The 25696-nt window shown below is 39.9% G+C and overlaps 1 protein-coding gene across 2 annotated transcripts in view; it reads right to left on the reverse strand.

The window, feature by feature from the left end:
* The window catches only part of ZNF704 (zinc finger protein 704), a 236700-nt gene that overhangs the window by 210583 nt on the left and 421 nt on the right, over positions 1–25696 (reverse strand). Inside the window, exon 1 of one of the 2 annotated variants that reach the window (XM_032759913.2) lies at positions 25084–25695. The exons of the other annotated variant lie outside the window; for it this stretch is intronic. Within the exon in view, the coding sequence (XP_032615804.1) occupies positions 25084–25593 (510 nt within the window). The 5' untranslated portion in view covers positions 25594–25695. Of the gene's footprint in view, positions 1–25083; position 25696 lie in introns of those variants that run through there. 2 annotated transcript variants of the gene reach the window in all.

Below are 25696 nucleotides of genomic sequence, written 5' to 3' on the forward strand. Positions count from 1 at the left end.
TGAAACTGGTAAAATCTAAATAAAGTCAGTGGGCTGTATCAATGTCGATTTCCTGGTGGTGATATATTATGGTTACACAAGATGTTACCATTGAAAGAAACAGGTGAAGGATGAACAGGATCCTTCTGCATTGTTTCTTACAATTGCAGGTGAATTTATAATTATCTTTTAAAGTTTTACAACCTAGACTGGGTGAGGTGGTTCATGCCTGTAATCCCAGCACTTTGGGAGGCCAAGGTGGGTGGATCCCTTCAGCCCAGGAGTTCGAGACCAATCTGACCAACATGGTGAAACCCCATCTTTACAAAAAATACAAAAAATCAGCCAGGTGTGGTAGTGTGTGTCAGTAGTCCCAGCTACTCACCACTGCACTCCAGCCTGGGTGATGGAGTGAGACCCTGTCTCAAAAAAAAAGTTTCAAAAACTAAAAGAAAAGGTTAAAAAAAAAAGATATGTATTCAAATTACCCCCTTTCTACAGGTGAATCAATAAAGGCAAAAGCAGTAAAAGAACTTGCTAGAGGTTATACTATTAGTTAAGAGCTAGTTAAAAAATAAGACTCAGGCCTCTGAATTTTCCACTATGCCACACTCCTTAAAATAAAATATTAAAATAAGCCATCAGTACTGTTCCATCTCATACTGAGGGATTAAAAAGATAGATACCTTTAAGCAGCTAAAAATCTAGTTAAGGATACATGGAATAAATATTAAGGGAAGAGGTGGGTATTACATGATTCTATCTTAAATATAATAAGAACTCAGTGAAAAATGCATAGACTTATACATTTGTCACCAAATTCTACTGCAACATCTCAACAAATCCAAGGCAAATAAACCTCATTTATTACAGAATACCTGTAAGAAAAGGTCCTCTTATCCAGATGCACAGACTTATCCCCAAATATCATCTATGCTTAAGATACCATATTATGGGTGGTAGCTTGGCCACCAAGGGAAATGGATGGCTAATGACTACCAGATCCTACTATGTTACCTTTCCCCACCCTCCTCATGGCAAGCACAGCAACAGAAAACATCCCAGAAAGTACAGGTCCTTTTCTTCACAGAAATAAACCACACACAACAAATCTATCCTATTAGAGGTGGAATTTATTTCCCACAGACTCTAGATTTAAATTTATTACCACTGCAATCCATGGCTCAAAGGTGACAAAGGCATTGCTATAATACTCAGTTCTAGCTTAATAGTATAAACTTGGCAACCAAACACTATAAAAGGATTGGAAAGTGGTGTTCTTTCTACACATCGGGCTGACTCAATTTGCAAGACAGTGAGTTCCAGTAAGAAAGAACATCATTTGGATTCTGGCAAGGATGATGGATTTTCAGGCTCTGTTTACCTGGCTCTGAAGATGATGAGGTTTTAAGATCTGAGGATGAAGATGAAAGGTTTTATGATAATTTTTTACATTTGGGAATAGCTTTTTACATTAGGGGCTAGTTTTTTACACTTATATAGCGTAAATATTTGCTGAAATGTCTTTTTACTGGAATTCAATTTTTCTGTTGCTGTCAATAAAATATTTGCTTTTACTGCACTATGTGCATAACATTGAGATTCCATTAAATTTGTTTTGTTATGCTTTCTATCAGTTTTTCTAAAATATTTTATTGTATTCATATGTAGTGGTAACTTTTTAGGATTTCACACAAATTTATTATAATGTTGCTGGGTTTGTACTTTTATTTATATTTACTTTTCCTACATGTACTGGATAGAAATTCACTCCTAAAAGTCATTTTATATTATGGTTCATTTTTGAAATTACCTATTATTTGTTTTATGTTACATGCTTGGTATGGAATTAAATTCACCAGAAACTTGTCTTCTTTTGTCCGTTATTTTTCTCTAATATAGAAATGTAACTGTTCATTTTTTTTCAGAACGAATCGACTATTATAATCTTTCTGCAGCTCCTTCTTTTCTTATATGAACTCCATTTTAAAATCTCATTCATAATACATGCATGAGATAAAAAGTACTTAATTTTCCCCCAAAAAAACTTCCATATAAAAGTGAAATGCATCTTATATGATGGCATGACACTGGCATGGAGTGTTGCTGGCAGAGACAAGGCTGATGGGGTTCCGGCACTAACAACAGGCTCCACCCCAGCCATCATCCCATCCTTCCACCCTCCTTCCTGTTCCTTGGTCTGTGCACTCACTATATGCTTTTTGTTGTTTTATTTTGCTTTTTGCCCAGAATGCCATTCACCTCATTCTCCACTTTATAATCTCTTTTTCAGTCTTTAAACTTAGCTCTAATATCATTTACTCCAAAGCCTTTGCAGACTCCCCTAAGTAGTGACCTTTCCCTTTTTATGTTCCCAGAATACTTTTGAGCTCATTACTACAGAACTCATAAGGCTATACTGCAAATATGTGCATATGTGTTTGTTTCCCTTGCTTGACTGAAACACCTCACCTGGGAACCATGGGAAATTGCCTAACATGAAGCAGGTGACAAACTGAGCAGGCTTGATTCCTGATCATCCTAGCCATCAGCCTTCTGGGCTGGGCTATCACAGTTGCACATTGCTTAACAATGGGGATACCTTCTGAGAAATAAATAATTAGACAATTTTGTTTTGTGATGATAGAGTATACTCACACAAGACTAAAAGGTAGAGCTTACTACACACTTAGGTTATATAGTATAGCCTATTGCTCCTAAGCTACAAACTTGTACACATGTTACTGCTTTGAATACTGTAGACAATCCTAACACAGTGGTAAGAAATACAGTGTTACAATCTTATAAAACCAGCTTTGTACCCACAGTCCATTACTGGCTGAAACATTGTTATGTGGTTCCTGACTACAGTTTTTGAAAAATAGGGGCACATCTATTCTCATGGTTTAAGGAAAAGGCATGAGCCAACAAAAAAGACTAGACATCATTTTCCTTTTTTCCAGCTCATCCAGGCATGACCTCTCGGGACTCCCACTTCGAGAGTAAGGACTGACAAAAGAAAGTCTGTGTTCCTTTAGCCATACAAAGGGTGGAACGAACTTCTCTGGTAAGTGAATCTAGAGGTTAATCCCACTCACACGGCAACAGCTAAGAAAGGAATCCAGTGTCCCCAGCCAGTAGGGACCCCTTGAAAAACACACTCTATGTTAAATGTTCAACATACTTTGCACACTAAGGCTAGAATATCATCTCTTGGACCTTTAAAATCTGTGCTGAAAAGGAAGGGCAGGAATGCAATATTAGGCTTTCCTGACAAGAACCCTAAGATAACTATTGGGAATGAATGAAATAATTTGGGGATGTGCTTCCACATTTTCATACTTATGGTAAAAATAATAGTACAGTAATCCCATCAATATTAGTATATACATGCCACATCAATCAATTTTAAATAAAAGAAGTTTCTACCCCTTTTGACTAATAAACTTTAATAATTTCTGTTGCAGATTTCTCTAAAATGTATTAGTTGCTTTCTTGCCTATTGAACAGAATGAACTTTTCTTGATGATACAAAGTCATCATTGTGGAAATGTAATTAAATTATAACACAGAGTAATATGTCCTCAGAAGCTACTTGCTACCACTTTACATAGACTCCGAATGTTATAATTTCTTATTTTATATGCCCACTTGTACAGTGTTTTAATATCAGTTTCATGCTTGCTGCTCGTAGGACATTGTCTGGTAGTAGAGGATTGCCCTCTTCCTGCTAATTCCCAAGTTTCCATTTGTTGTGCATCAAGGAAACACATAACCACATTTGTTAGGACTGCATCTTAAGCAGGAGTGAGTGGGGCAATAGATCTATGTTTCTCACTGAATTCAGAACTCCTAGAAAGAAATAATAATACTTATCTTTTAGCCCGCAAAGGTGCCTAGCATGGTGTTTTGCATACCATACCATTAAATAATGTTTTCTGATGTAAATTAAGCAAGTACATGAGCTGTATTTTTACATCTATTTTGGCCACTCAAGCATTGTTAGGTTGCTTGCTTTGTTTTAAGGTAGGTCACCAATAATAGTTTGCTAGATGAGGGATCGCTTTATAAATGACATCATTCTTGTGGTCTGCTAGGACATACACAGAAAATCTGTGAAAGGCGCATCGGCTCACACCTATAATCCCAACACGTTGGGAGGCTGAGGCAGGAGGATCACTTGAGCCCAGGAGTTCGATACCAGCCTAGGCAACACAGAAAGACTCCCTCTATAAAACAAAGACAAAAATTAGCTGGGCATGGTGATGTGTTCCTGTAATCCCACTACCTGGGAGGCTGAGGTGGTGGGAGGGCCGCTTGGGCCCAGGAGGTCAAGGGTGCAGTGAGCCACGTTTGCACCACTGCACTCCAGTCTGGGCTACAGAGCAAGATACCATCTTTAAAAACAACAATCTATGAAAAATGAGTTAAATTCCAGATGATTATTAGTTCCTTCTTTTTTCTTTCCAGGACTTTAAAATGTTCTACAAGTATTGCTTCTATAATAAGAAAAAGTTACATAAAACCCAAGATTATTTTAGCAGTTCTGTGGAAAACAGACTTAAATGAGGAGGCAATGGAGGAAAAAAAAATAAAAAAATAAAAAAAAACGACGACGAAACTATAGAAATCACGAAAGTTATTATTGGAAAAGAAAAAAACAGTAGAAAGAACAAACAGGACTTGGTAATATATGAAATACAGGAAGAAAGGTGACAGAGGAAAATCATCAGAGAGTGTCTGTATAATGACATGCTTGTTCTTTCATCTTCTATTCATTGAAACATTTATCAAGTGCTTACTCCTAAACAAGTATTTTTATTGAGTACTGGTACCACCAATGATGATGGAGAAAATGAGAAGCAATGGGTGTTTTCTGGGGAAGGAAGGGCAATGCTGATGGCCTGGAAGTCACTGGGAAACAAGAGGTGTGTCACGAGGTTAGCAGGAGTAAACAAAAGACCAAAGCAAGAATGAGTCATAAAGGAAGATATCAACACAAAAATCTACTAATACATTGCAGATAAGATAAAGACAGGTACAAAATTAGAAAGAAAGGATGCAAAGTTATTTATTAAAGTCATCTTGAACTACTCATTTACCCTCTCTGGCCACCGCTGCCTCATGATTGAACTGAAATAATAATGACTGTGAGGATTATAGGAAGTACACAAGATATTGTGTATGAAATGATGGTAAACAGCGTTAAGGCACTGTAAAAACACAAGACATAATCAATGCTTTGCTGTCATGATATCCAAGGATAAAAAAGGACAAAAGCATTCATTTCCATTACATGTTAACCCTTAAAAGTAAAGCTTCACTCTCTAGTGATATGTTCCAGTTCTATATTTTTCTCCATTTCTCCTCAGTGTCTTTCTGTCAATTTTATCAACTTTTTTTTTAAAAAGACACACCAAAAATACTCAGCAAAACAAAGATTAGAGGGACTGCCTGAGCTGGGATCTCCTTTCCAACTCACTGGGCACTGTACTGCAAAAGAATATAATTAGAGGAACTTGCCTAACTGTGACATAGTCTGAAAAACTAATTTTCTAAAAGGCTTGTAAGATAGCAACATTAAGATGGGATTTCTTTAAGTAGCTACAAATCCATTTCTCTTTATATAAACTAAAATCAGAATATAAGTTTCTACCTGAACCTAGCCACTAAGCTTAAGTTTAAAATTCTACTCCCTTTGCTTAGAACAACAGAAACAAAAAAGAGGGGTGGGAGCAGGAGCAGCAAATTGGAGCTTGGAATGGTTTTGCAAGTTAGCAAATTATTAACCACTGCCAGCTTTCTACATTTGTCAAATGAAAACTGTAATATGCATTCTGTACTTTCACTACCCTTGCAGTTGTCATTTCATATTGTAATTACTTATTTGTTTGACTACTATTTTTAATTTTTTTAAAGTTTTTAAATTTCTGTGGGTACACACTAGGTGTATATATTTATGGGGTACATGAGATATTTTGATACAGGCATGCAATGTGAAATAAGCACATCATGTAGAATGGGGTATCCATCCCCTCAAGCATTTACTCCTTTGAGTTACAAACAATCCATACAGTCTTTATTTAAAAATGTACAATTAAGTTATCATGTTTGACTATTTCCTCACTAAATTGAATGTTCCAAAAGAACCACGCCTTTCTTGTTCAATAGTATATCCTCTGTACCCAGCAAAGTGTCTGCTGCAAAGTAAGCACTACATGGATACAATGTTTTGATATCCCAAGATAAAAGTGATAGCAGAGGAAATTTATTTGATTACTGATATATGTTCTTAATTGTGTCTTTTGATGAGTAAAAGTGTTTAATTTTGATAAAAGTCTAATTATCAATTTCTTTTCATTTAGAAATATTGTTATCCGGTTCTTGTCTAAAAAATCTTTGCTTAAGATATGGAATCAACCTAAATGCCCATCCATAAATGACTGGATAAAGAAAATGTGATACATATACACAGTGGAATACCGTTCAGCCATAAAAAAGAATGAGATCCTGTTTCTTGCAGTGACATGGGGGTCATTATCATAAGTGAAACAGGTCAGATACAGAAAGACAAATATCACATGTTCTCACTTATAAGTGAGAGCTAAATAATGTGTACACACGGACGCAGAGTATAGAATGATACACAACAGTAACAGGGAAGGGTAATGGGGTAAGAGGTGGATGATGAGAGATTACTTAATGGATACAATGTACATTATTTAGGTGATGGATAACTAACCTAAAAGTTCTGACTTCACCACTAGACAATCTATGGATGTAACAAAATTACAATTGTACCCCCATACATTTACACAAATAAAAAATAAAAAATAATGATCATAGCAGAGAAGTTCAACCTCCCAACTTAACTAAGACTATAGTGAAACAAACTGCATTCACTTGGTCTCTGAAAATACCAGTTTTGTGTTTTTATTGTCTATTTGCTTCAAAGAAATGCTCTCTCATTTGGTCAGAGTTGTTGAGAGTTACATCTAATGCCTGTTCAGTTCTTTTGAGACAGGGTCTCACTTTGTCACCTGGGCTGGAGTGCAGTTGCATGATCATAGCTCACTGAAGCCTTGAACTCCTAGTGTCAAGTGATCCTCACACCTCAGCCTCTTGAGTAGCTGGGACTATAGGCACATACTGCTGTGCTCAGCCAATTCTTTGTATTTTTTGTAGAGAAACGGTCTTGCTTGGTTGCCAGGGCTGGTCTTGGACTCCTGGCTTCAAGCAATCCTCCTGCCTCAGCCTCCCAAAGTGCCAGGATTATAGCTATGAGCCACCATGCCCAGCCCCTGTTCAATTCTTGATAAACACTGCAATTACTTCAGAAGAATAACATGTATCTGCCTTTCAACTGACTTGATTTTTTTTGTTTGTTTAAAGGAAAATGCTAAAATGAAGACCTACAAATTAAAACTTAAAACTATTTGAAATTTAAAAATTAATTAAATTTTATTAAATTAATCCTTGCCTATCCCAAAGTTACAAAGATATTCTCCTCTGTTTCTTCAAGAAGCTCTGTAAGTTTTAGCTTTTACATTCATATCTATGATCCATTTTTAAATAATTTTTTTGTGTATGGTGCAAGGTAGAGGTAATTGAGGGTTTGTTTGTTTTTCTTCCTTCCAGATGAATAGTCTTTCCAGGACTTTTAGTTGAAAAGATTTTTAATTTCTTTGGTGCCTTTGTCAAACCATTTCTGTTGGATCTATTTTGGGGTTATTATATGAATCCATCTGTCTATCTTGTAGCACCAGTAGCACACTGTTAGGATTACTCTCACTTCATGGTAAGTTCTGAAACCAAGTAGATTAAGTCTTCCAATTTTGGTCTTGCTTTTCAAAATTGTTTAGATTATTGTAGTTATTTTGCATTTACATATACATTTGAGATTAGCTTGTCAATTTCTTACTAAAAATCTTGCTGAGATTTTAATTGGGATTGTGCTGAATCTTTTAATCAATTTGTGGAGAACTGACATCTTAACCATATTAAGTTTCTAAATGAACATAGTATATCAATTCATTTATTTAGGTCTTTGCTCTCTCTCATCAATGTTTTATAGATTTCACACACCTTTTTCGTACATTTTTCATTAATTTTATCCCTGTTTAGTTTTTGATGCTACTGCAAATGATATTTGAAACCTCATTTTAGTAGTTTTGTTGATTCCTTAGGATTTCTCTGCATATAATATGTCATCTGCAAATAGAAACAGTGATATTTTCTTTTTTCCTAATATTTATGCCTTTCATTTATTTTTCTTGTCTTATCACACTGGCTAAAACCTCCAACATGATATTGAATAAAACACAGCAGACATCCTTGCCTTATTCCTGATATTGGTAGAGGAAATTATCTTTTGCTATTAAATATGAGGTTGATTATAGGATTCCTATATATACATACTTTATCCGTTTGGGGAATTTCCATCCAATTTATTAGGTTTTTAAAACATGAATGAGTATTGAACTTTGTCAAATGCTTGTTTATGCATCTATTGAGATAATCATATGGTGTTTCCCTTTCAATCTACTAATACGGTGAATTACATCATCTGATTTTTAGTATTTACACTTTACATTCCTAGAAGAAATGACTTTGATCATAATGTATCATACATTTTATATCACTAGATTTGATTTGCTAATATTTTCTTAAGTGTTTTTGCCTATGTACATGAAAGTTTGCAATGTTATTTGTAATGTCATTGCATGGTTTTAATGTCAAGGCTATGTTGGTCTCATAAGATTTATTGGAAAGATACCATCTTATTTCTTTTTTGTAAAGATTTTTGTAAGATTGGTATTATATCTTCCTTAAGTATTTTATAGATTTCACTGGTAAAGCCATTCTCATCAGGAGTTTTCTATGTACAAAGGTTCTTAATTATAAATTCCATTTCTTTTATTTTTATTTTTTTCCCTCAAATCATGGGATATTTCTTTAACAGACGGTAGGTTATTCAGATATCCTATTACTTCATGTGGTCAGTTTTGTTAACTTGAGTTCTTCAAGGAATTTTCCCAGTTCATCGAAGTTTTCAAATTTACAGGCAAAAGTCCTTTACTAACACAAAAGTAGTATGTCTGAATTTTCCTTTTAAAATCTATAAGATCTATAGTAATGTCCTTTCTTTCATTCCTGAACTGGCAATCTGTGCTCTCTCTTTTTTAAAAAATCAGTATTGCTAGGAGTTTATCAATTTTATTGACCTTCTAAAACAATCAACTTTTGGTTCCACAGATTTTCTCTACTGTTTGTCTTTTTATTTCCTTCCTCTTCTTTTTCTAACACCTTTGGATGGAAGATCACTGATTAAAGGCTATACATTTCCCTCTAAGCACTGATGTAACTTCCACAAACTTTGATGATGCATTTTCCTTTTCAATCAGTTAAACTATTCTACTGATCACTTGTGATTTCTTCTTTATTCAATGGTTTATTTAGAAGAATATTGATGGGGCTGGGCATGGTGGCTCATGCCTGTAATCCCAGCACTTTGGGAGGCTGAGGCATGCAATTCACTTGAGGTCAGGAGTTCGAGACCAGCCTGACCAACATGGTGAAACCCCCATCTCTACCAAAAATACAAAAATTAGCCAAGCGTGGTGGTGCACACCTGTAATCCCAGCTATCTGGGAGGCTGAGGTCATGCCACTGCACTCTAGCCTGGGCAACACAGCAAGATTCTGTCTCAAAAAAAAAAAAATAACAACAACAAAAGAAATATAGTGATTGATTTTTAAATATTTGTGAATTTTCTAGTTAAATTTTTATTATTGATTTCTAATTTTATTCCATTGTGGTCAAAGGATATACTCTACGTGATACGATTTCAATTCTTTGGAATTTACTGAGACTTGGTGTGCCCCCCAGTATACAGTGTACATTCATATTCATTGTAAAACTGAAAGGAATGCCTATTTTAAAATTGCCCAGTGTAGCACTCTACAAGCATTAATTAGATTAAGCTGTTTGGTGGTGTTATTCAAATATTCTATAATCTTACTTTTTGTTACCAATTCCATCAATAATTGAATGTAACGAAGATATTCAATGGTAATTGTGAATTTGTCTATTTCTCTTCTTGATTCTTGGGGCTTTTGTTTCATATATTTTGAAGCTTTCTTATCAGGTACATAAATATTTAGGATTTTTATGTCTTCTTGATAAATTGACTCTTAACATTGTGGGACATCCTTCTTCTTCATCTCTGATCACAGGTTTTAGGTTCTAAGACAAGATATATTTTCTATGCTAAAGTAAAAAGATAAAACATGAGACCAGACTGCTAGACTCAAAAAGCCACTACTTTGTGTTGAAGTTAATTTACCAGGGGTAGGAAAGGGTTGTCCCTGTCTTGTCTCTAATATGACCACTATTGGTACAGGGTGCTAGGAACTATCCTAAGCAATGTGTTGTGATAGTGGGAAAGCAAGTGTTGGAGTAACAGCTGCAGGCCTGCTCCCCTGGGGTTCACTCCCATGCCATGCTGGTCTATGATGATTTTATTTGCTTAGCCTTAACCTGAATGATGGTTCCCACCAGGATGCCAACAACACTAGCCATGTATGAATGATGCTGTTGTATGAATTCTTTATGTTTCTTAATACAAATATTTTGCTTTTGTATTTCTCAATACATTAACCTGAGAGGCCCTTATTTTTACACCGTGTTCTTAAGGACATGAGCAATCTTGGGAATAAGTCAGCAGTGACTCCAGGTCTGTACGACAAGCAGACTTTCACTCCACAGAATGACTTTGACTGTGCCTCCTTCTACTGGATGATTGGAAATGAGCCTGAACAGAAAAGCGACACAGAGAGGTTAGAAGAGGTCAGGGTTGGTGAAAGGACCAGAATGAAAACAGTGAGAATAAGGCTTGCATATATATACATGTATTTAAGAATTTCTGAACCAAACCTTTAATCCTAGGTCATTGGCTCACTTTTCACACAAGAGTCATCCTTCACTGGATAAGGCTAAGGCTACACTACACGTTCACACACTCGTGCAAAAATCCCAAGACAGTGCAGGGCAAACAAGATTGTAAGAACGAAACCTCTGTTTTCATCCCATGCTGCTGGGGATGTATGTTTGATGCACACACACTGGAACCTTAACCTTTCAAACCTCTACTTCTGTGTGGCTTTCAGATAAAACTGTAAAGAAGAGCTTCTTTGTGGTGCAGGGCCAGCATCTTCTGCTGCAGTGGTGATAAAAGAGCCTAGGGAGCTAACAGAGAAAGGAAGATTTGATGGGCAACATATGAAATCAGTGTGTACCTACCTCATTGACCGCTGTCTCTGTGTTGAAATGGGGCAAGTGGAATAGTACACCCTGGGTGATGTGTGCCTGACTGTGGGTCCAGTCTTTCCAAAATCATCCCCCTTCTAGCTTTTAGATTTGTCTGAGCCTTGTAGAACTTCACAAGTTGCTGGTTTAGTGACTGCTACATGGTCTAGTTTGTATAACTATAATGTGTTGGTCTTTCTCCTGTTGTTTTAGGGTATTGTTTACCAACATTTTGTATGGAAAAAAATACCAAATATTTTTGTCAAAAGATTATGTACCACACAAAGGATCTGATTTGTAAGCCTGTGTGACCCTTTCCACAAGGTGGACATCTTTACCCACTCTCTCATTATGCTCCTTCCCTTATTTCCTATGTTAGACAAGATCTTCTGTCCCAAAAACTTGACTCCTCTCCTACCTTTAACCAAAATGACAAGATGCGTGTACATACTGAATTCTTGGGGTGACTCCAAGTTATAAAAGACTTGCATACAAATATGAATAAATTAGGAGCTCTGTAGCTTTCATTTCCAATCCATACCCCAATGGTTGAAGTCCATTCCTTATTGTGTTTATGTCAAACACTTTTACTGCTGGATTTGTATGGACCAGGTCTGTTTACTGCTCTCAAATCCTAGAGTAGACAGAAATGAGAGATGGCGGGGGGGGGGGGGCAGGAGGCAGTCTTCCACTTAGAAACCTGAAGTGGGTGACTAAGAAATGAAAGAAGAATGTCCATCAAATTCACTCATGGACTCTTCTGCTGATGCAAAAGACCAATGTCAAAGTAGCCACAAGACTGTCTAGTAGCATGCAGATTGAATGTAATTCAACTCTGTTCACTGCTAGAAACCAAAGCTTTATCTTGAGTTTACAAGAAGAAAGAGTGAGGAAAGAAAATGAGAACTTGTTTTTGTCTTTTATTTCCCCTTATTTCTGAACTGCAGAAGACAACCCCCTTGAGCTTTGATGACCCCATCACTGGAGTATATTTATTGGATGTTTGATTTTGCTGTACTGGATTCTTCCTTTCTCTTACTTCCCCCAGTGTTTTCTAACACATTAACCCTCTCCTTTCCTCCACTTCTTTTTTTTCCTGAAAAATGCAATGAATGAATAAAGTCTTATTGGCACTGAAAAGCCAAAGCAACTGTGGTTGCATGCTAATGGGTACGGGGTATCTTTCAGGGGTGACACAAGTGTTCCAAAATTGGATTGTGATGATGGCTGCACAACTCTGTGAATATACTAAAGAACACTCAATTGTATACTTTCAGAGTTATACGGTATGTGAATTAAATACAATAAAACTGTTGAGAGACAGAGACAGACAGAGAAATGCAGCACTGCATTTGAAGTGCTCCAGAGCTCAGTCCCAGTCACCTTCCCTTCTCTACTTGCTGTACCCCTTGGTATGCTCCCTCAATCCCATCACTTAAATATCATCTAGTGGCCCGTGTCTTCTGAATTTCCATCTCCAGCTCCATCTTCTCCACCGAATTCCAGCCTACTTGACATCTCCATTTGGAGGTCTAACAGGTATGTCAAACTTAACATGGTTAAGACAGAGCTTTAGATTCTCCTTTCAATCTGAACCTTTTCCTTCTCCATACGATCCTATCTCAGTAATACACCACCATCCACAAAGTTTACTAAAGTTCAATAAAATAGCCATGTCGTTGAACAAGATAGAAAAAATAACTTTTTTTTTTTTTTTTTTTGAGACAGAGTTTTACTCTTGTCGCCCAGGCTGGAGTGCAGTGGTGCGATCTTGGCTCACTGCAACCTCTGCCTCCTGGGTTCAAGGAATTCTCCTGCCTCAGCCTCCCGAGTAGCTGGGATTACAGGCACCCGCCACTACATCTGGCTAATTTTTTGTAGAAAAAATGACTTTTTCAAACATCAAACCATTAACTTGTAAATGAACTTAACCAAGATCTTTGAGGTATCTCAATTTAACACATAAAGCTAGGCATAGTTTACAAACAATGAAAACTATATCATTTCTATTATAGTTTTAAAAATAAAGATAATTTTTCCAAATAACCTTGTGCTAGAGTGCAAGAAAAATTCAAGTGACAAAAATCAATACAGGGAGCTGAGAGGAAGACCTATTTGAATAGAGATCTCTTTTAGATATCTTTTTTGAATCAGAATAAAGAGTAAAAAGGGCTGGGCACAGTGGCTCACATCTGTAATCCCAACACTCCAGCACTTTGGGAGGCCGAGGCAGGCAGATCACCTGAGGTCGAGAGTTCGAGACCAGCCTGGTCAACATGATGAAACCTCGTCTCTATCAAAAAAAAAAAAAAAAAAAAAATTAGTCAAATGATCCCAGCTACTTGGGAGGCTGAGGCACAAGAATTGCTTGAACCCAGGAGGTGGAGGTTGCAGTGAGCCAAGATCACACCACTGCACTCCAGCCTGGGCAACAGAGTGAGACTCCATCTCAAAAAAAAAAAAAAAAGAATAAGGAGCTAAAAGAATTGTTGTCACTCAGCAGATGGCTAAAAGCACATTTTCAGAGCCCCTTGAACACCCACCAGCCACTCATGTAATAAGATATGCAAATAGAGACCTTGCTGTCTTTCTATAAACTCTACCTTGGGTCATGTCAACCCTTCAAACTCCCCCCGCCCACTGTCACCTCCTCTTTCCCACACTAAGCTACAGTGTTTGTTCAGTGTTTACATAGGCTCAGTTGTCCATTTCCCCCCCTTTTCTGATAATTTTTTACTGTAACTAATATATGATAAAACAAGACTACATTTTTTCAAATAGGTACTCTTTAGATATTTATTTTTATAAATTCTAAGATCCCCTTTCTAATATTTCCACTTTTAATAATATTTTGTTACATTAGTTTTGAGTTAGAAGTCTATGAACCCGACAATCAAAACGTTTTCAAAAACTTGCAAAAAACTGTTAAAAATTGGCCGGGTGCGGTGGCTCATGCCTGTAATCCTAGCACTTTGGGAGACTGAGGCGGGTGGATCACGAGGTCAGGAGATCGAGACCACGGTGAAACACCGTCTCTACTGAAAAAAAAATACAAAAAATTAGCCGGGCGCGGTGGCGGGCGCCTGTAGTCCCAGCTACTCCGGAGGCTGAGGCAGGAGAATGGCGTGAACCTGGGAGGCGGAGCTTGCAGTGAGCCGAGATCGCGCCACAGCACTCCAGCCTGGCCGACAGAGCGAGACTCCGTCTCAAAAAAAAAAAAAAATTTGTTAAAAATTAAAAATTAGTTTCTGTAAGCACTTGCAGCTGAGTTGTAAAGCGTGCACAAACTACATGAAAGCATTTATGACAACCTATGAAAACTGTATTTCACGGCCGGGCGTGGTGGCTCACGCTTGTAATCCCAGCACTTTGGGAGGCCGAGGCGGGCGGATCACGAGGTCAGGAGATCGAGACCACGGTGAAACCCTGTCTCTACTAAAAATACAAAAAAATTAGCCGGGCGTAGTGGCGGGCGCCTGTAGTCCCAGCTACTCGGAGAGGCTGAGGCAGGAGAATGGCGTGAACCCAGGAGGCGGAGCTTGCAGTGAGCCGAGAGCACGCCACTGCACTCCAGCCTGGGCGACAGAGCAAGACTCCGTCTCAAAAAAAAAAAAAAAAAAAAAAACTGTATTTCACATTGTTTTAATTTATAATTTACTCCAAAATATTCTTTCTCCTTAAATTTCCATTGTTGCTTAGGTACCAATTCCAATTATTTAAAAAAATCTGCTAGTCCCCAAATGTTTTCTGAAATGTTTGACAAATATCTATCATTTGGTATAAAATTCTTCATATATATTTTTCAACAGAAACTTCTGTTCTTCTCTGAGGCTTATTTTATACAAGGTTATCAAGAAGATCAAGTAAGGTTGGCTATGAGGGCCTTCTATTAGTTACAATGCACTAAATATTGGGTAATATGGAAATAAACGTTGAACAATATCCAATTAAGTTATTATACATGGTATCAGCATTCACAAGTGCTTAATCCCTTTACTTGTAATAGCAATAGTGTTGACAGAAAATGTATCAGTCCTAGAATCCTGGTATGTTCTTTTTGTATGTTCTTTTCATTGAGACTCTCCTGATATTTCCAATCTTTTTTTCTTAGAGAATGTAAAAAACATTATTAAATACACTTTCCTGGATATAAACACCTTGTGAATTTCTTCTCCCTTGGCACTTTTAAATTCTGTTACAACAACACTTCCCACACCCTCCTGTCTTCCACGCTAGACCCATCGTGGGTACTGATTTATTGAGAAAGGTAGTGTTCTCTACCAGTTTTAAGTTTCACACACAAGAATGGTATTCACAGATACACAAGTAAAAATTTACCACAGGAAATACTCCCTTTTTTTAGAAACTCAATACTGAAGAGTTACCAGCTTTATGAGAAAAAATATGTCAAAGCTTATATGACCCACTACAACACTTTAACCCTCCCTTGTGCTTGTGAAATTCCCTTGACAACTTATTTCTTTAATTATGCAGTTTTAGTTATTTATCTCAAGGTATAAGACACTTATCCATGCCTTTCCCAACAAGAAAATAAATTATAAACCAATATTTCCCAAACTGTATCCCAAAGGAAAGATGCTCTAGAAAAAAAAGTCCAACAAATATGTAAATATCACAATCTACATTCATCCTCTTAGAAACTCAAAATGGCCCTTGGCATACATAGTCAGTAACTTTTTTATATATATGTGTGTGTGTTATATTACTCTTCCAATTTCCTCTATGTTTGAAATATTTTATAAAATAAAAAAAATTGTATCTCTACTTTTAAGTGGAATTTCCCAAAGTCAATTAATTACCAAGCCCTTTTCTCCGTGTCTAGACATCTCCCTAATAGTGGGAGCAAGCAGATATGAGTTTAGAGGTACACTTTGGGCCACCCATTTCCATCTACCCAAAAAAACAAAGAATGACTTCTTCACCAAGCAAGATCACAAGTCTGAGACACTAATGCACAGGAGGGTAGGAAGGGCAAACCCATGCCTCGGAGATTCCAGCCACATGCAAATTAGAGGTAGAAGGTGACATCACTTTATTTCCATAGCAGCTTTAAGAAATATATTCAATGTGTGTGGTAAGCCTCTTCCAACCTACCCTTTTGGATAACAGCCAGGTTTCTCCAATATAACAGCTATAGATCTGAACAAACTGATGAACATAAGAGATAGGATGTCTCTGTCCTCTTTGCACAAGTAGATAAATGACTCACAGCTTCCTGAGCTGAAAGGGAAGATTAAAGCTCACCACATATTATGATGGAACACCACAGAGTTCAGATGAACGGAGTCACTTCAGGAAGCAACTCTCTGAAATGCCTTGGTAGCATTAACAAGGAGGTTGTAACAGTCAAAATAACTGCAGGATTTTTGATCCTTGAGCACAGTTTTACAAATGTTTCCTTTCTGAATCCCAAAACAAAATAAATTGTCATCCATGTCCAATTTCAGGAGGTCTCTGGGCCATATTAAAAAAACGATAGCCAATGATGGAATCATATTATCCCAATTTTATAGATAACATGAAAGCGTAGAGACAGTAAGTAACTTGATGTGGCCATGCAACAAGTGAGTGGAGAAGCTAGAATTTGAACCCAGAGCCTGTGCCACATCACTTCTTGATCTACAGAGAAGTAACAGTTGGGTGGGGGCAGCTGGGAGGATCATCTCCTTTGACTCAGCCTGTTCTCTCCCATCTCACTGATGTGCCAACAATGAAGGTCACATTTATGAACTAAAATTATCCTTTCTGCAAGTTTTATCAGATGGTATTTCAGGGTATACAACCTTTTAAAACACTGGGTTTAATTTAAAATGTTGGAGCACTTTTGACATTCACTTATTTCAACTAGCCATGTACAATTAGTCTGAATTGAGGAGACATGACTTTCATTTAACCTTCCATTATGACAAGAACATATGTAAAGCAAACGTTGTCACTGGTGACCGTCAGGTATGGCACGGAGATCTCCATGGAGCAGTGCCCAGGCAGCACCCTACTACTTCTTTGCTCCTCAAGGCTCCATGGTGTTCTGCAACATGAACGAACCCTCCTTGTGTGTTACTGCAAAGTTCTGACTTTCAAGGAGAGTCTGAACATTACAGACTCTCCTTGAAAACGCTAGAGTCAAGCTTGTTTCCTACATATAAATTGTAACTCTAGATTTTTCCAAAACTGTATCTTCAATGAAGTGTAAGACTTCAATCATTCTAATTCTATGAACACATATTTCAGAGTTATATTCTGTTCCATTTCATCTAGTAAATAAGAGCAACTAGAGTTATTTGCCAGATTCAGTGATGTAAACTCATCTTTTAACCAGCTATTCAGGAATCACCTCCTGGCCAAACCACAGAATCTTCTTCATATGGATCACCTGGTTACAGTTGTTTTAAAGGTATATTTCAAAATTACACCTCAAATTGTGGTAGCTAAGAAAAGGCTTTGAGCAGATCTAATCTTGATCTCATTAGGGATAAAGAGGAAAAGCGACTTCATACCTCTTTACAGACAACTTGGCAGGAATATGTTAGAATGTGGGCTCCCTGAAAGTGGAGGAAGGCCTATTTACTGTTGTATCCTGTGTGTATAGCAGGAACCTGGTAAACAGTGGGGCTCAATAAATATCTCCTAACAGAGGGAATGAGCAGAAACATGGACCGCACACCCAAAGAAAATCATCCTTTTTTCAACAACATAGATTTGGCTGGTTATGAGCGTCTCGTATTCACAAATATTTCACAAAGTCTAATGGAAATCATGCATTTTACCTTAAGAGGAGATGTCACAGGGCAACTAAAAGTCAAGTTTGCTTGACTTCTGCAAACATATCAAGCCATTGTAACAAGGCTGATTGTTTCATGCACATCAGAAGTGTGGATGTTATACAATGACTGGGGAGGGAAAGGCTCCTTTCCCATTACTCCTCTAAGCCCCTCTTGTGGGGAGGGTGGATACATTAATCTAACTGGGACAGATTTACTAATTTTAGAAGATCAAACCCACATAGGGCTGTGGCTCTCTCAGGCTGTGTTAGATGGGGTATCACTATGTTGCCCAGGCTGGCCTTGAACTACTGGGCTTAAAGCTTCCAAGTAGCTAGGATTACAGGTGCACCAGGCCTGGCTTGGCTCCTCCCTACTAGGAGGCAGGGGGTAAGCAGATTCAGGGTAGGGCTTGACTTCTTGCTCTTTCTCTTCTTTTCTCTAATGCTTGTGTTATGGGGCCCTCCATGGTCAACCAGTAGTAAAATGCTGGTGAAGGAGAAGTGGCTCTAACAGTTGACTGGTAATGACATCTTCTAGGCAAGTTTACTATCAGCACCACACCAGGGATGATGGGCACTCACTTTCCAATGAAATGGGGCTCTTTTCTCATCTGTTATCCTCTGTGTATACGTGTCCCTTGAAAAGCTCACAAGGAGTGGGGACTGGCCCAGGGAGGATTCACAGAGGGTTCCATCCATCACACCACAGCCACATGTAAGTCCACCTCTAGCTGAGGTACTTTACAAAAGACAAGTATTCCAAAAATAGAAGTTGATAAGCAGTAAGTAGTAGACCACTTCAGAAAATTGTGGATTTTCAACCCACAACTCTAAGTGAGTGAGCTGTAGATCATTCCTGGGCATAAGAAACTAACCCAGAAGTGAGGGCAATAAATTGGGGTTGGCAGACCAGGGCACAAATCATGGCAGCAGCAAACTTGCTAGCAGCCCCAGATGGACCAGGCATACCACCCTGCATAGTCAGTGCCCTCAGTGGTCAAATGAAAGTGCTGGATTACTAGATAATATCTGTTTGCCTTCCAACTCCAGCAGTCTACGATTCAATGAATGACAACTTTGTCTGGTATCTTAAGCATATGCCTTTTGCTCGAGCCAACACAGACCATTTGCAAGACACATACTTGTTAGCAAATTGGAATTCAGTGTTTGCTGCACAGTTCCTGCCAAAGGCTTCTTAAAGTCATCTGATATTCAAGAGATAGTCTAATAGCTGTGTTAACCATCCCTGAAGAATTGGCACAGAGGAAGCAGATTCCATTCAATTAATATTTACTGAGCACTGAAAGTGGGAACATATATTATCTCATTTAAAAGCCTTTCTTCTGCAGTTTTTCAATAGTTAAAATATTGGTAGGCTTCTAGCAGTCTTTTGTGTCCAAGCTTTTCATAAGTCTATTACACTAGAAAATTATCAAGCCCTCTAGATTCTTGTGTTCTTATCCCTAAACTGTTGCACAGGATTGCAGAGCACAGTCCTGTGCTTGTTATCTCAGCCTCGCTACTGTTTTCCCGTCACTGAGTAACAACTTATTGTATCCTTCTTATGTTTGATAGTGCCTTTGTTTTTTGTCTGTTTGTTTGTGTGTTTGTTTCTTTCTTTTCTGGTTTTTTGGTAGTGTTCCTTATACAGGGGCCCAGTGGTTAGTTGGTGTTAGGCAGGGGAGTAAGGAGGGGTTTGTGTGTTCAGGACTGTTTACCACTGCAGATAAATGCCTAAGCTTCTTTTGATCAGAAATTGAAAATAATGTAATACAAAGTTTCTCTTATCTCATTTAAAGCCCACATTATATCCATTAGAGTAATCAAGCAACAAATCTCAGATACTTAGTAGCATCTATTTCTCTGTTTCCTCAGCCCTCCCAAATCTTCCTGGAAACAAATGGGCACATAAATCCCAATACATATAGAAAGATGCCAGTTCAGTGATTAAAAGCACAGGCTATGGATGTGAACCCATGCTCCCCACTTGTGGCCACATACTGGAGTGTGATATTTCACCTCAAGTCAGCATCATCAGATGGAGCATGGGAGCCATACTGATTCCCAAGACATAAATTTTCATAAGATCCTCCTTCCTATAAAGCATTTAGTAAAGTTCCTGTCTCACAAATACCCAACAAATATTTGTTTGCATTAATATTATTGCAGAACCCAAAGTGTCGTGGATTTCATTCCCATTCTTTTACTGATTTTTTGGCTTATCCTTTGTTTTCTCCAACCCACTGACACATGATTTTTCTGCCTTCCCTCACTCCCTCCTGCCCTCACTTTTCTTATATCACTCAGTCTATCATCATACACTTGCCAACTCTCTCAATAATAATTCCATCTCTTTCTTTCTATTGCTCACCCATCAGGCTAAACCCCACCTCTGCTGAATCCAGCCCTCCACTTTCTCTACAAGAGGCAATGTAGTGTAATGCATGTGGGTGCTACCTCTGGGGTTTGACTGTGCAGGGTTCAAACCCCTGCTCTGACGCCTAACAGCTTTTTATCTTTAAATAAGTTGCTCATCCCTTCTGTAGAATGAAGCTGATAACAATAATGCCTGATTCAAGGATATGTAATGAAATTCAAATGAGACTGTACACTTGGATTTGTGCTGGCTCTGGTAAGCACTCAATAAATTTAGCTGGGATTATTTTTATTATATTACTCTATGCATGAGGCCATGGAATAAAGTTGGGAAAATCACATACCCAGACAGACTACTTGAACTATAAATGTGGAATCACAAACCTCAGTTGGGTCCTTGATACTGTCTGGCAACTCTATTCATCTCCCTAGCACATCTGCTCTCAATGCCTTCAGCTCTTACTTCAAATCTGCCTCACCCTCAGCTAATGACCTTCCTTTCTGCTACATGGAGAAAAGAGACGCCATCAGAAAACTACTATCATCTGATCATCACCCAATATAGAAAATATACCCACATCTGGACTCATGTTCTCCATCTTCTCTCCAATCTAACGGAGGCAGTTTCCCAAAGGCCAGCCCTTTACTTGGGTTTCAGATTCCCTCCCTAAGGCTTTCCAAGGACTTTCCTCCTGTAGTTTTTCCTCTTTTCTCTACATCTTTGGTTCCTCCCTAAATGACCCCTCAATGATCCTCACCACCTGGTGTTTATACCCTTGTAAAATTCCCTCTCCTTATGTTGTGGGTGCAACCTGTGACTTACTTCTAACCAACAGAATATGGCCAAGTTGCTGGCCTATTCCTCCTGACTACATTGCATTATACAAGGCTCCATCTTGCTGGCGGGCAGGCTCTAAGATTCTCCTTGCTGGCCTGATGAAGTAAGAGGCCAAGCTAAGGAGGCCCATGTGACAAAGAACAGCAGGAAGTACGAAAGGGGCGGGGGAGAGGAGCTCTACAAGCTGCGAACAACTTCCAACCAATAGCCAGCAAGAAGCTAGGATCCTCAGTCCTACAAATGCAAGGGAATGAATTCTGCCAACAATCTATGTAAGCTTATAAGTTAATTATTCCCTGGTCAAGCCTTCAGATGAGAACTCAACCCATGTAGCACCCTGACTGCAGCCTTGAGACTCTTCACAGCAAACCTAGTTAAGCTGAGCCTAGACTCCTAACCCACAGAAACTCTAAGAACTGTTTTAAAGCAAAAAAAAGTGTAGTAATTTGTTACACTACACTACAATAGAAAACTAATATCCCCTCTTCCACATAATTCCCATGATGCTCTAGTCATAACACTAGGGTCTACTGTATCCCAAAGTCCCTGACTTCCCACAACATCATCTTTTAAAAAAACCTAGGCCATAGGCCTTCCAGCTATTCCTCCTCCTCTTTGTTCTCCTTTCCAACAAACTTGTCAAGAGTTTTTCATGTGTCCCTCTGTCCTCACCTCTCATTGGCTGCTTAGCCTACTCCAAGCATATCACTGAAACATCTCGTCAAGGTTACTAGTAAGTTCCATCTTATCTAATCCAAATGAACATCTCTCTCTCTCTCTTTCTTATTCTATATCTCAGCAGCATTCAACACAGTTCATTACTCCCCACCCACTTTTTGGAACATTTCTACTCTTGGCTTATTGGACTTTAGATTTTCTAGTTTTCCTTCTACTTATTTGGCTGCTGCTTCTCAATAGTGTTTGCTGGCTTCTCCATTTACGCCCAAACTTAAATAGTGTTGTGCCCCGAATCAGGCCCCAGGCTCTCCTCTCTTGGCCCCCTGCACTCCCTTAATGCCCCCAGGCTTTACATGACATTAACATACTGATGTCGCTCAAATTCCTCCCACTGTCCCTGACCTATCCATTCCCCGTCTCACCACCATCTGCCTAATCAGACCTTCCACCTGGTTGTCCAATAGTCATCTCAGACTTCACATGCACACAACAGAAAACTTGATTTTTGTTCTCTCGGTTTTCCTAATCTCAGTAAATGGTACCTTCAACCAACATTTACATCATGGTCTCATCCTGGATTCCTCTCTTTCCTTCATTACCCATCAACCAACCCATCCACAAGTTCTTGTATGCTGATCCTCACAATAGATTCTGAATTTGCCAATTCCTGCCAATCTCTAACTTCAAGCTGCCCTCTCCCTCCCTTGATCTGCGTAGTGACAGCCACCCAACTGGCCTCCCTGCCTCCACTGCTGTCCTCCACAAAGCATGGATCTTTTGAAAACTACAGATTACCTTGTAAGACTTTACTGCTTAAAACTTTTCAAAGCTTTCACTATCCTTTTAAAGTGCCCATCAGGCTCTCTTTGCAGGCACCTCCCAGCCTCTTTGACATATCTCATACCTACACCTACCAAGTTCCAGCCACACTCGCCCTTTTCTCCTTTCCACCTCAAGACTTGCAACTGCTACTCCCTCTGCCTGGAAAGATCTTCCCATGTGAAATGTCTCATATCTCAGGTCAAATGTTCCCTCCTCAGAGAGATCTCACCCACAGTAGCTTTCTCTTCTTCCTTTAAAACTCTAAGATATCATGATTTTCTTCACAGGACACACCACAATCTGAAATGTTATTCTTGCTTATGCATGTACATCTGCATCTATGTATTTGATTGTTGCTATGATGCCTCTCACTAGATGTGAGCATCAGGAAAGTGTCCACTGCTATGTTTTAGAATAGCTGCTAGCACATAGTAGGTGTTCAATAAATATTTGTTGAATAAATGAACGCATGAATATATATGATGTTAACATTCGTATATGCATTATAATAAAATTATCTAGTGATATTCCATTATAAAATCTCTTCAGATACAGTGTCTTTAAAAGAGTAATTTAAAAGATAAACCTCAAATGACTCCAACATTCTGTGTAAATTTCTGAAGTTGTGGGCAAATGAAAGTGTTATAAAATGAAGCACATTTTGAAAGAATTTAAAGGAAATTTATTTGAAGATGTGAAAAATCTTTATTGATCAAGTGAATTATCACACTCATTATTGTTTTTATGGATTTTTTTCCTATATTAAGCTTGTTTTCATCACAGCATAAATTATTATTTTTTCTATCACATATTATGCAATCACTACTCAAACCACAAGACACACTTTCAGTATTTCTGGACAAAAATGCTAAGGAGTCACTACTCTTGTTATTCAATGTCACTGACACCATGTGACTTCATTTCAAACCCAGCTATATCTTGTAGCCATACAATGCAGGCTTTTCAACAGACCATGGTAATGAATGTGGTCACGGTTTGGATTTCAACAAGCAGCTGTCAAAAACTATCATCCCAAATGACTATTTGCTGAAAATTTCTCACTCCCAAAGCTGGTTCTTCCAGGGTGGTCTAGGAAGTAAATTTCTGCCCACATCTACTCTGGGGCTATTCTAATTGCCGATGTTCAACATTTCTTTGGAAATGCAATTTCAAGCTTTGAGGAGCTTTTTTTTGTGAGCCCCCAAAGCTTTTTTTAGTGGTCTCTAACTATTAAGCTCACCTGTTCATGAATGTTTTTTCTTCCTGAAATACCAATACCTTCTGAAAACTCTGGTAAAATGTTATTCAGCTGATTTTAAGAACCACTCTTGAGAAAAATCACTCACTCCATTGCTTACCACTTGCTGCCCTCAAAACTTCTTAGCAACATACACCGTACATGAATCTCAACGTGGTTTGCTTTGTCCAATAGCATGCCTGAAAGCCCAACCAGTCAGTTGTGTAATAATAAACCCCTTATCTCCTGAAGATACACAAACGGAAAAATCTCTCGGCGCTTCAGTGCACAGGAGACTTCGCTAGAATTCTCAGCAGAAACTCACATCCATTTTAAATGCCACCCCCCACCCCCTTTTCCTGGTTTCCTCTTTTTTTCTCATTTGCAATTTTGAGGAGGGAAAAAAACCTCAAACGCTAAACGATGTCGAGCGGAAACACGGGAGGGCGAGGGTCAATGCCAAAAACTGCTAGCAAAATGCATGTAGAAACCAAGGGCTTGATTTTTGCTGTACTGGGTTTACCGGTTCTCTCACAAGCGCCTGTGATGGAAACTCATCAACAATTGTTCTTGGTTGGAAGAAGGGGCTGACAGATTGACAAGAAACACCGCTTTCTGGTTTCAATAAGCTTGAACAGCCCTCAAAATAAGGAGAAGGGGACACTCCTTCCTTGGGGGAGAATAAAATCTCACTCTCCCCTGCCTCACCCGTCCCCACCGGGCACGAACCGGCGCCTCCGTGGTCCCATCACCCAAGTTCCCCACCTCACCGGGGAGAAGCGCCCTTTCCCGGCACCCACACCAAACAACAAACCCGACACGGCCTTTGAGGAAAGGGGGAGCGGCCGCCTGGGAGAGACGCAGGGGCCCGAGGCGCAGGCAAATCAACAGTTCCTCGCGCTGCCCCGCGCGGCCGCCCGCGCCGCCTGACACACCCCTCCCTGCCGGGTCTCTCCCCGGCGCCGCTGACCGGCCTCGGCCAGGCGCCTCGCCCCGGGGCCCGGGCCCGTCCCCCTCCCCGGGCCGGCGGGTCCCATGCGCGCCACCGCGCCCAACACGCACCTTCAACGCGCCGCGGGCCGGGCCCTTGGGGACTGCGCGGCCGGGTCCGAGGGGCACGAAACGCTCCTCGCCGTCCTCGTCGTCTTCGTCGCCGTCCACCACCTCGACGACCACCTCCTCGTCTTCCTCTTCCTCGTCGTCATCCTCCTCCTCCGCGCCCCCTCGGGGCTTCTCCTCCACACGCCCGAGCCCCCTCCGCCGCCTGCTCCCGCCCTCCTCGTCCTCGTCTTCCTCCCCTAGAAGCAGCAGCACCGGCGACGAAGCGGCGGCGGCGGCCCCGGTGGCCCGAGGGGGGCCGGTCCCGGCGCTGCGCGGCGGCGGCGGTGGCAACGGCGGCCTCCAGCTCTCCGGGGCGGGCGCCGGAGCCGGGCCCGGGACAGGGGGCGGGAGCCCGGGTAGGGCGGCTTCCTTGGCGGGCGCGGGCGCGGGCGCCGGCCCGGCCGGCTGCAGCGCGGCGCCCCCCCGGCGGCTGCCCAGGCTGGAGCGCTTGGCTAGACGCCGCGCCTGCATGCCTGAGCGCGGGGTTGCGGGCCGCGGCGCGGGGCCGGAGAGTTTGTCACCTCCTCTTCCTCCTCTGCCTCCGCCAGTGGCCGCTGTGGCCGCAGGGCCGGGA

The sequence above is a fragment of the Hylobates moloch genome, unplaced genomic scaffold (genome assembly GCF_009828535.3).
Source record: "Hylobates moloch isolate HMO894 unplaced genomic scaffold, HMol_V3 SCAFFOLD_9, whole genome shotgun sequence".
NCBI classification, from domain to species: Eukaryota; Metazoa; Chordata; class Mammalia; order Primates; family Hylobatidae; genus Hylobates; species Hylobates moloch.